Raw genomic sequence first — 12,295 nt, 5'->3', positions numbered from 1 at the left:
ATTTACTGAGCTCGATCCAAATCTATTTACCAAGTCCAGCTAAAGTCCATTTTTTCCCCCTTGCTACGGACTTGCTCCTGCACTGACATGCTATATCCACAAGGGGCCACTAGTGAGGTGTGGGTCTGTACTCACCAGGGCTGGGGATGGAGACGGGCTTATCAAACTTGGCTTTTCCCCTGCTGAATCTCTCCAGCATGAGGTCCTGTGAGAGGGAGGAGGTGGATCTGGAGAGGAGAGGGCGGAAAGCAGTGCTCAAGATTAATAATCGTGTGAGGAAAAAACTGAGAGACATTTCCACGCTGAGCACTACAGTCAGTACTGAATGAGGTGCATCTGGATTTGCAGTTGTGTATATACAAAAAATACCATTCATAACACAAAATATGCACACTCAGAATGAAACGTAATATTCTGAAAGAGTTTCAGAAGATCCTTTTTATACTTTAGCCACAAACACTCCGCAAATACATTTAATTAGACAGTTAAGCAGTCTTTCAGTACAAAATAGAAATAGTAAATGTCATCCAGCCTTGTATGTCTTCTCTTTGTGGTTTCATTTGTTGCACAAGGCTGACTGGAGAAATCATAGCAAGAGCTGCTTTTATGTATTCAACAAAAACATTAGTACAGGTGTCGCTTCGTAATGGACTTTGATGGACACATAATATTTAAATACGGATTCAGGGGCTTGTCTGATATTTGCATATCAGCCTCATCAAGTATAGTATGAATGCATGGGAGCACTTAGGTATTTGACTCACCCTCGGTGGAGGTCGATGCGGACACAGGCCCGACCCTCGCTGTCCCAGGCGCAGTAGGGATCCCGGGCGAGCAGACAGTCTGGCTGAGACTGATAGCGGCTGCAGTTGGCCAAGGGCAGCTGGAGAACCTCCGAACGAGAGCCGATGTACAAGTACTTCTACAGAGAAAGAAGAAGAAGAAGAGGGAGAGGAGAAGACAAAGAACAGATCCAGCCATCCACCCAGAGAGAGATGAAAAAGAAGAAGAAGAGAAGATAAACAGAGAGAGAGAGAGGGAGAGTGAGTCTGTTAGGGTTAGAGGAGATAATGGGATAATCACTCTCAATTACAATAACATTCAACCCCCCGACCCTCTTTCAATCCAATCTGGTTTGCGCTCTTTTCGCAAAAGCTGTTAAATAAAATGTCTGGTCGCGGCTAAGCCAGCATTAATGAGATAAGCAGTGGGCTTTAGGGCTGGGAACGCCCCGTCAAAACCGCATCGATCGGCGGACATGCCGTTTGTCGAGCCGTGGGGACACGTCCGGCGTCAACACTCAGGCCTGGCTGACAGGGCTGAGAGACTGGGAAAACAACGGGGGCAGAGGTTCAATTCCCCACTGCAGTGAAAGACTGTAATTACTGTGATTGTGAAGAGAGTTCTGGATTCATGAGGCGACACTTGATCTGAAAAAGGATAGAGTTGATAAAAACATCTGCTTGGTGGCACCAGGCCAATGGCACCGTGCTGTCTGCCTGCCTGTTCTCAATGGATCTATGATTGTAAGTGTCTGGCAAAAAGGGGTATTAACAGATCAACAGAAGACAAAGTACCACTGCGATCGCTGAATACCAATGAACAAGTGATATGGCAACAAAGAACTCTAAATTACACTCTGAATGAATAGGATCAGATAAAATACAGCAACATGCTACATCTGCTGGCCTGACAGGAGATTCCTAAAACTTTGTAGCTTACCAACGTACATTTCTTCCCTTAGAGACCATTAAGATTTCTCATCAAAGATAGAGAACAATATATCTACGAGTCGGTGGCGATAATATGCATATGATTCACCAAAGGAGCAGCTGGAAGCTCAGACTCAAATGATTAAGTAAAAAAGTAGAGCTACTTTCTTTTCATTAAAATCACTTCTGCCTCAGTTTGTTGTATAGAATCTGGACTGTTCTTAAGAAAAGTGTATCCACACAGCAATGGCTCAACTGAAATGCCACAGACTTAATGCATCCCTTCTGTTGTAAATCAGACTCTGCTAAGAACTAAATGGAAATGAAGTGTTTTAAAGGGGCATTTAAGACATCGGCGTGCTCCAACCAAAGTGCTAGGCAGGTGGCAACATCATCTGAAACCCCCTTCATTCCCCTACACCTTTTCGACATCAAAATTAGGGGAGTAAATCTAACAGTAGCATTAATGCCCACTTCACTCAGTGATCGGCCAAGTGCTTAGAGCGTTGAACTTCTCTCTCAGCAAACTTCTATTACTTTTCGTGAGCACAAATACGTCTAACACTGTGAATCCCTTCCAGCAGAGACTGTTTCAAAGTGTTTGCAGTTATTCCTGTGTTAATAAAACATTATATGCCATCCAGTGTGGTCAGAAGTGCCTTTAGTATAACACTTCCACAGCGCTGAAGGACTCGTGACATTTAAGTAAGTTTGATCCACAGTGATGCTGTAAAGGCCAAGATATCTTGTTTAGTCACTAGTTTGGGTCAAGCTCTGAAAATGCCAGGTGGGTAATGTTTTTGTTAGACCTTTCCTGTGTGGTAAATGCACACACCTTAAAAAGCCCACTTTCCCAATGGATGTTTCCAATGAAATATTGTACCATTTTTTTGACAGTATTGTAACTGTGCAATGACGATAGTTTAGGTTCAGAAAACAGTTCTAGTAGTTCTTCTACCACTGCCAGAACCAACATTCAGTTAGCGAAAGGGTAAAAATAAATAAAACAGAGTTTTTCTGCTCCCCTATAACTAAATCCCTGCTGCTCTGAGCATTCTCAAATTGCAACTGTATTTCTGAATGACAGTTCAGATGCTCTGATCATTTCAGACTAAACTACACGCAGCCACAGCAAAACAATCAGCAGACTAATGGCTACTTTTAATCATTAATTCATGTTGGATCAATCGTTCATGTTTAATTTAACTAATTCTCTGTGAGGGTACTAGGCTGCTAACATACCAGGGGCAATTTATTTTCTTAGTTTCTCAAACATTGACAGCAGAACCGATAATGTTGAGATTATTGATCCTTCATTGTTTAATTTTTAATACTCATTCCTACTTGACAAGGCTCCTCAAAAGCCACTGAGGACACTATACAACAGTTTTCTCATGCTGAATTGATTTAAATGTGCCAAACTGGTGGAAACCAAGATGCATCTCATCCCTGTGTGCTTACCTTGGAGTGGGAGATGGTCAGGCTGTCGACTGGCTGGGACGTCTCAAACAGCTGGATCTCTTCAATGACGTGGGCCTCCGAGCCCATGATCACCACCCTCTGCAGCCAGCCCTCCGCTGCAGCACAGAGAGGAAAAGGAAGGAGGATTGAGCTCACGTTATTCCATTGGTGTTGAGTCACATTTTCAATCCAAGTTCACCTCAGTGCAATAGCCATACCTCATCCTTCATGGTATGCATTAATATTTCACAGTATCCATGAAAATATATATTTTCAAATGGTTAGCTCCAGCACTCAGCTGGGTCCCGATACAAAATACCTGATAAACACACAGTTTTAAATGCCAAGCTACTCATTTTAACATAAATAATATGACATTAGGAAAAATTTCCATACACACCTGTGACAGCACACCAGTTCATTTGTATAATAATGAAATGCTATAATAAATTGACCAATGCACCTGTGACTGCAATTTGAATATTTATGATCAATACACAAACACCTGCGACTCTGCAGTATTTTACTTAAATATTAATGACATCCTAATATATTCACAAACACACGTCTGTGACTGCATAGGAGTTCATTTAAATATTAATGATGAAATGTGATAATATACAAACAGTCTCCTTTGAAGCCAACAACTGAAATGTTAAAGCACAAGGTGAAAAATATCACTTCTGCAGCAAACACTTCCTTTCGCTGCAGTTCACGAAGTATATTGATGGCCAAAAATATACTAAATGTGTCCCTAAATCGTTCTAGGTTCATGTTGTGCCTTGCAAAGCCTATCAGCCAGTCTAAAGTTAACCTAAGGCCATGGCTCTTTTTAAGGTTTAATGCTTATTTTTGACTTGTCACAGCAGGAAAAAGCATAGGTGAAACTAAACTAATGACATTAATCGTATTTGCTTGCTCCACTGAGTTGTGCCAGGGAGCCAGCATGCAAATAGCAAGGCCCTGGAACTAGAGCAGCCAACCTGAATGCAGCCTTATTTAATGTTATTAATTACGCCTGCAAAAGAAAAGCAATGTCTGAATTGAAAAGATCAAAGGCCTGAAGAAAGTGGAAGCAAATAAACTTGCAGTCACATACATAACAACAAATGCATGCAGCTACTGTCTGATCAAGTTGTCTGCAACTTTAATCAATGCCAATTTGTGAAGCTTTAAAGCCAGCTCGACAAAAATTTCATGCTACTGTTCATCTGTGAAAGACTGCAAAAGGAGAAGAAAACTGCTTCTCATGCCAAAACAGCCAGCTACTTTACTGAGCTCCGGCTTAGCACCAAACTATTTAAGAGTGAATTTAAAAGAGTAGTAAGTAGCTGTTCCTAACCCTTTAACACCTTGGGTAACAGTAATATTATCAGAGACATTTGAAGACTTTTTCAAGCGGTGGGTGGGGAGCTGATGCTGGAGGAGGAAGAAGAGAAGATCCTGGGCTCCTTTCATGTAGGGCATTGTGAACAAGTTTAGATCCCCTGTGATGAAAGGCATTTCGGGCACAGCTGGTGGGGTGACCTTGATGTGTGTGTGTGTGTGTGTGTGTGTCTATGGATGGAATACTGTAACGTGCTGACATGTACTTTCTTGTGTGGTCCTCTCGATTAAGAGACTGTCACGGATAATATGAAAAGCCAACCCAGTAGCCAAAGGGAGGCTTGAGCGAAGGAAATACACATACGCACACATACAGGCATAGCAAGCAGCAGGCATATCATCACACTCGCCTCTCGCGGCGTCAGGGACCAGTGTCGGCTAATCCCTCAATCCTGTAGCCTGGTTTTTCCTGAAAAACAGTTTCGACAAGCACTCCCTCTCTCTCTTTCCACATCAGCCGTAGCTATGCTGCGGCTAATAGCTAATCAAGCCCGCAGCCCAATTGGCACTATGAGCGCACGTCTGCCAAGGGCCCTGTTGAGTTTGTGCTGTGAAGCACAACAAGCGGGGATGACTGCACTTGGCTCGGGGAGTGTGAGCGTGCGCATCTATGTGTGTCAGTTAGCAAGCGTGTCACCGGTGTGTGCGTGCCCATGTGTGTGCTGTCTATGTGCGAGTCTGGATTGGCCTCCCTGCTTTCCACCAGAGAAGCCCTGAGTCCACAGTCAGTGTTGCCCCAGTCACTCTGCCTCCACAGTGATCTGAATGGTAAGTAGTCGAGTCTCTTCCATTCATGAGATGGGCTGCATTCAGAATCACATTCCCTGGAATCCACTGTCAGATCTGTGTTATTCAGGATTAGGGCTCTGGGAGGGCAGACTGATTTCTGAATTGTGCCAAAACACACACCTGCATGTGGGCCCGATGGTGACTGTCTGAAGATATTAATTAAGTGGCGCATACGTAGACATTGCCTTTGATGCATGAAGATGGATCTCAGCATGCAAATCAAGGCCTTAATTGAAAACCAGCTGAAGTCTGGCCAGATGGCACGTTGTTTTTGTGCCACCGTACCTAATGCCAGTACCTGTCTCAGTCTGCTGCCATGGCCTGTAAGCTTTTATCTCTTCAACAAATACGGTGTGCAACTCCCCTCAACACACAGACACACACACTCACCCACACTCAGGGAGTAGAGGAATATGTAGAAAGACGTGTACATAAGACCTACTTCAGGAGGTGAGCAAAATAACAAAAACCTCATACAACAGAATGCAATCTAACACAACAACCATGAAAAAATAAATACTAGCCTGAGCCTTAGCTGAACTTATGCACAGAGATACAGCTGCATAAATGACATGACTCAACACTACTACTTTTTTAAAGCAAAATGTTCTCTTAGCTTGCACTGCATTTCAAGAAGCAACCTGACATGGAAGTAAAAAACAAGAACATTTCCATGTGGGTGCAGATATGAACACTGTACACATGCTTAAACATATTATGGAAATTGTATATATGTGAGGTAGTGAATGGAAGAGGCAGTAGAAGCTAAAGCACTTAAAGGAGCTGAAAACAGCCGTAGAGTGTCTCCTGAAAGTTTAATTTCAGGTTTGACCTTGTTGGTAGTGATTTCATCAATGCGTATGGAATAACACAAGGACTGACAGCAGTTAAAAATAAAAGATGGCAGCAGTTTGAATATCAGCTGGAAACAATGAAAGCAATTATTATTTAATTGGAAGTTGTAATACCAGAAATAGCTGATGTGTGCACTGAAAATAATTAAAACGTCTCTTGGTGTGTAAGCAGCGGCTGCAGCTGGAAAGTCAGTTGAAGAGCAAAAATGAGTGAAAGCATTATTCAATTTGTCGAGGCTGAAAGCAGTAGAACTGTTAGTTGAAGTGTAAGAGATAAAAGCAACTAAACCGTAGACTGTTGAGGAGGAGGTGAAAGCAGTTGAGACGACGGTTAAATGGCTGAAAGCTGAAACTGCAGTTGAACGTTCATTTGAAGGGTAGGATGGTAAGGCATTAGAGAACTTAAGAAAGTGTGGCGATTTAACCATCCAAGTGCTGGAGATTGCGTAAACTCTGTAAACAGCCACGTAAAGTGTCAATATGAGCTGAGGAAGGAGAATGTATGTCATCAATGCTTTTTTGTCATGCTGGGCTATATACATATAACTGCACTCTGAGGCTGAACCTTCTACCAAATACACACCAATATAGACATTTGAAAACGACGGAAAGGACTATGAAATTTTACTGGCTCTTCCCGAAGCCTATTCTTTTAAATAAAAACACTTGTGTCTTTACCAATAGCAGAACACCATGTGTAATTTATACCTGTGCCAATGAAGAGCATGTTGTACGCCCGCTGATCCAGTGCGCTAACCCGATCCACCGCCAGCCGCGTAAAGTTGACGCCTTTGGTTAGCAGCAGGGGGCGAGCAAGAGCTTTGTCCTCCATCAGCGGGTGCTTCTTGGCGAAATTGAGCGTAGCATCAGGCAGCTGCAGAGAGCTGTTGTAGCTGTTCTCCCTGTCTGAGTTGGTTATACACTGCGGTACAGACAGAGGACGGAGAGACAGTTGAGGGAAATGGAGCAAGGAAAGGAAACGGAGGAATGGGTGAAGGGAAGAGCGACGGGAAAGAGGAAGAGGAGGAAACTTCTTTGCTGCAGCTGGCACACGTTGGCATGGTTAGCTGGCTTGGAGATGACTAAACTACCTCCCTCTCCTCCTTTCCTTTTCTCCCTTTTTGTTTCATGCTCGCTCTCACCTCCGCATGCCTTTACACCCCTTTCCTCTGCTTCCTTTCCTTTCGTCCTGGATCATTATGTCCTTAGCTTTTCGTGTCGTGCCAGCTTTTGCTGTTTTTCACCTCTGTGCTCCTTCAAATCACCCATTTCTTCCACCCTTCCTCCCTCATTATCCCACCAGCCCACCTCTGCCCTCTCATCCCTCCTATCGTGATGCAGTCACAGATAAAATACTGACACTATTTTCTTACTTCCTCGAGCTACATAGAAGTTGCATTTATTAAACATTACATATCACAGGATGCCCAGTTTCTTACCGATCCAGGCCGTGGGCTGGGGACAGCACCGGTGTAGCGTCCCCACCTCTGGGATGCTTCCCTGTACTCCTTGTAGGACCCTTCAAACACCTTCTTCACATCACTGATCTGGTACTGGCACACAGCCGACACGTCCACATCACCCCTGAAACATGGCAGCAAGGTGGGGAATCAGTGATGTGTGGCAGTAATAACAGAGAGATGAATTACCTGTCACCCAAGTGTGTGAGATATACTAAACAGGATGGAGTATGTGAAAATATAGTTATAAATATAAACATCAGTTGCACGTCAAACGCACGGGATGTGAGCTAAAAACGAACATGCTTACAACAGACTAACGCTGTCAAGGCCGGCAGATGTGCTTTAAAATAATATTCTCAGTAATCAGAATGCAGTAAATATGTATTAAGTCCACAGCCTAAACTGTTTTATTGAGCATGCTGCAATGATTAGATGTGTTGTCACTACTCTGTGGCGAAGAAAACTGATGTGCAAATTGATGCACATGTAATACACTTCATTCATACCGCAGTGAACATCAATCAGTTGGTGCTGTGACTAGGAAATGCATTTCATTTAATGGTGAAGATGGGGGTGTGGGAGCTCTTAATTTTTTATTTATTTTTATTTTTTTGCCACCACAATTGTAGACTCCAAGTGGGAGTAAAATTGGATATAGACGTATGACCTAGACACAATAAATTATACTTGTGTTTGTCATCTCACAAATATACTTGATTTCTATGCTTATTTACTGGAATGATAGCATGTGTTTTTTAAGTTTTTCTCAAAAACTGAGTCGCTCACATATTGACACAGAAGGTAAACTTTGCAGCTTAATAATCAGGATGTAGTTCCAGTTTACAGTTACTACTGTTATTTTCAGTGAGTTGCACGGCTCCAAACATAGCTATAAATGGATTTCACACAGCTGGTGTGAAATGTCATTTTTTTCCCCCTTTTAAAATAAGATTTTTGAAAGCTGTAAACAGGAAAGAAAGAGTTGTGTTCATAAATTCATCTCATGTGATTTGTCCTGTGAGGGAAGTACTTTTTCAGACTGGAACAGTCATGTGCAGTGGAGCTACAGGTTTTAAACGGTGAACATCAACACTAAAGGACAGCACGAATGTCTTAGCAAGTTAAAAAGCTAGTCTATTCAGTCACATTATGGCTTGAACTCCGAGTCATCATTTACATAATGTCCAATTATCTTAATGTTATCTCTATCAAAGCCAGGGGGCTTTAAGGAATCCCCAGTGAGTCACACAGAGAAAAGGGATTAGGCCTTCTTTTTTTTTTCAGCAGCAGTAGGAACTTTGAATGAAGAAACAAAGCTTGAAGTTCAAAGCTGGTTCAGTTTGTGATATGATATCTTATTGAAGAACACAAAAGACTCACATCAAAGGGCACTGCCTGGAGACAGAGAATGTCTCTAACTTTCCTCCCGAAGAAAACCTTCTGCCCTCACTCCTATTTCTTTGTTGATAAGCAACTCATTAACACATTACTGTTATATAGTGGTCCGACAAACACCAATCTTTATTCCACTAATAATTCCAAAGTGACTTATCACAAATAAATTACTTTTGTCAACACCCTTCGTAGTTTAATTATCACACTTAAAATTAGCTTCCTGTGTAGTTACTGCAGATAAAAAATGTCAGAAAACTTTATTTTATCTAACACTGATTTTTATCTGAAAACATCGGAGATCAGTGGAGAGTTTTGTTTTCCTTCATAAATGTTTAGGAGATGTAAATTACATTAGACCTGAAAAACCAGGGGTATCATAAATTTCTGCTCCCAGGGAAAATAAAATAGTTGGAGTGTGATTCTCATATTGCAAAGTATCACAAGCAATATTAAAAAAGAGCTTTGAGTCTTCCCCCGCCCCAAATTTATGTTTTGTAGTGAAAAAAATAAATTAATCAGTTTGATTTTGCCTAGCAAATAAGTTCACCATCATTTCAAATTACATTAAATTTATGAAACATTACATTTCTAATAAAAGCAGCAAAAACATATTCAAGTGCACTTGAGTTGTATCCACTCAAACTAACACACATTAAAGTCAGTTAAAGGCCCATTACATTAAAGGCCCAATTACACAGGAAATACCTAATCACACAGAGTACATAATTAATGCCATCATATCAGAACGACTGGCCGACCTGTGATTTTAATAAAACAGTCCGGTATCTGACATGTTGGCAAAGTGACAGCAGATAGCATATGTAGTAATTACCTGACGGTTAACATTTAAATTGAGTTATTTCTACCGTCTCTTTTGGCACGTCTCTGACTCTGACTCACCACTGGGCGTGGAAGATGCCGTAGAAGGTGGTTCCTCGCCAGTCCTGCCCTGGCAGAGTGAAGACAGCCCTCAGGTTGTTGAAGGAGACGTGACGCTCTGGGAGGGAGCACTCCAGCCGGGCTTTCTGGAAGGTGGTCCATTTCTTCTGCAGGGTCCTGGTACCACCCAGATCGCCCTATAAGAGGAGAGACATCAGATCTTATCAATGGGCGATAATTATTCGTTTGGATCAATTAAAATCTGCCTCCACTCAAAACAGGACTAATGCTATCACAGGACTTCTGTGTTGATTTGTTAGGCAATTTGTGGTGGAATTTAAACCTAACATGTGAATGTGAGTGTGCTTGGTTGTCCGTCTCTATGTGTAGCCCTGTGATAGACTGGCGACCTGTCCAGGGTGTCCCCTGCCTTCACCCTAAGTCAGCTGGGATAGACTTCAGCACCACCCGCGACCCTAGTGAGGATTAAGCGGTGTGTAGATAATGGATGGATGGCATTTAAACCTAACAAACTGAGTAACAAGAGATTAATATCACAGATGACTTCTGCAGTTGTTACAAACTCCTAGAGGTCCCCAGGTAATACTAGTCTTGTGCGAAAAATTTAAGATGAGTGTGCACAAAAGTGATTCTGTGACACTACTTTAGCCTATTACGGTGTATATGATGTGGAAATGTCAAGCCACCGATACACAACACTGAGATTGGATTTTTCCGGTCATATAATTTTATTCTTTTTTATCTACCTAATTAAATGTTTTAATGAAGAAAAAAAAAGAACAGTTCCAAATTATTAATCAAAGCACTATATTTTTAAATGTTTAATATCTCAGATTTAATGGAGCAAAGCCTGCTTGCTGGATCATGCAGAGATATTATGGTCAAAACAACAAAACTGCTGTCCCCCCTTCATATTTACAGTAACTCTATACAAACAAACCAGTGCTATTTAACATCCAGTCACACAGACTGACAGGTGACTTACCTGACATCATCAGTTCCCATGTGGGAAAATCTATTCTGAAGATGGATAGCAGGTCAGTTTACTGCTTTCAGTCAATATGTATGTTTTTTGATGGCAAGAGCTCAGCAAGAGATAGCTGTGGGATTGCTTTGTCTTTTTATTGGATTGAACGGATTGATGAAGAGGAGGAAGATAGAGGATAAAAAAAGAGGACGAAAACAGCAGACCTCTGCTTCTGACTGCCTGAGCACTCACATGCTGAACGTAGAACATGTTACCATGGAAACCAAGTGATTTACATTGCTTATACAGATAAGATGGCTTTCTGAACAGGTCAAGAACATGAGATGAATTTATTCCTTGCTGCTAAAGGTGCTAAAACAACAGATCTACACTTGCAAACTATCGTGTGAAACTCACAGTTTTCCACCTTGTCTTGAGTTACTCTTTAAGCTGCTCTGCTCACCTCTTCCCTCTGCTTCTGTTCATGTTGCATTTCATTAGCCTCACCTTCACCCCACGGATGCCCAATATTATCTCTGTAGTAACACCGTATTTACTCCGCATGTATTTAATAATCTCCTCCACATGAATTCCCTGACTGAGCTGTTGTCATGTTGGAAAAGGCTTTTGAGGAACATTTAGAACCTGAGATGTTCAAGTCTAGCACTGAAGTGCAATGTAAAGACAATGATGCTATTCAGCTGCACAATAAACATGGCATATATATAATATGATAGTCCCTTAATGTATTGTTCTGTGGGCTCAAAAGAGGCATATCTGCCGGCTACGTCTCATTTCTATTATCTTCAGTGATTGCAAAAGCTGTAAAAAAGGACTTAAAAATGCAAATGCTCATATTACAGCAATGAGACACAGACATTGTGCTGCTGCTGCAATAGCAATATCAGCAGGATGCGCTGAATTATTCATCGCTGTAGTACACATCATGTAAGAGCATCTGTTTCTAATTTCATTCAAAGAGCTTTATTGTGCATCACTATGCAGACATTAAAGGGCGCTTCCCATAAACCACTGCATATACTGCACACTTAATTACACACATCTCCACTGACTATTAACAATCTGTCTCTAGTTTGCCCCGTTAAAGGTTACTGACATCAGGAGGTTGCACAAGTAAGTGTAACACGACACTAAACTCTTGCTGCGTTAATTGAAAGGTCAGCGAAATCATACAAAATAAAAAGAACTGCCATCCCAAGTCTCACCGAGTGACTGTCTTCATAACGAGAAGCACCTCTGATGTCTGGACATAATCACCGTGGTATATCAAACCTAATCAGTTCTCCTAATGAGGCCATTAATTAAGCAAATGAATGCATTAATTACCAAATAGATCTACGTCAATTT

At 41.7% G+C, this 12,295-nt stretch overlaps 1 protein-coding gene across 1 annotated transcript in view; it reads right to left on the bottom strand.

Annotated features, from left to right (window-relative positions):
* Positions 1 to 12,295, bottom strand: part of sema4c (sema domain, immunoglobulin domain (Ig), transmembrane domain (TM) and short cytoplasmic domain, (semaphorin) 4C) — a 110,138-nt gene that overhangs the window by 5,754 nt on the left and 92,089 nt on the right. Inside the window, exons 10-15 of the mRNA XM_008297656.1 lie at positions 9,961 to 10,136; positions 7,642 to 7,786; positions 6,911 to 7,124; positions 3,174 to 3,289; positions 765 to 922; positions 136 to 227 (exon numbers count right to left, since the gene is read on the bottom strand). Coding sequence (XP_008295878.1) covers positions 136 to 227; positions 765 to 922; positions 3,174 to 3,289; positions 6,911 to 7,124; positions 7,642 to 7,786; positions 9,961 to 10,136 — 901 coding nt within the window. The remainder of the gene's footprint in view (positions 1 to 135; positions 228 to 764; positions 923 to 3,173; positions 3,290 to 6,910; positions 7,125 to 7,641; positions 7,787 to 9,960; positions 10,137 to 12,295) is intronic.

The sequence above is a fragment of the Stegastes partitus genome, unplaced genomic scaffold (assembly GCF_000690725.1).
Source record: "Stegastes partitus isolate 25-593 unplaced genomic scaffold, Stegastes_partitus-1.0.2 Scaffold26, whole genome shotgun sequence".
Taxonomy (NCBI): domain Eukaryota; kingdom Metazoa; phylum Chordata; class Actinopteri; family Pomacentridae; genus Stegastes; species Stegastes partitus.
This window is presented reverse-complemented; position numbering and strand designations above follow the sequence as displayed.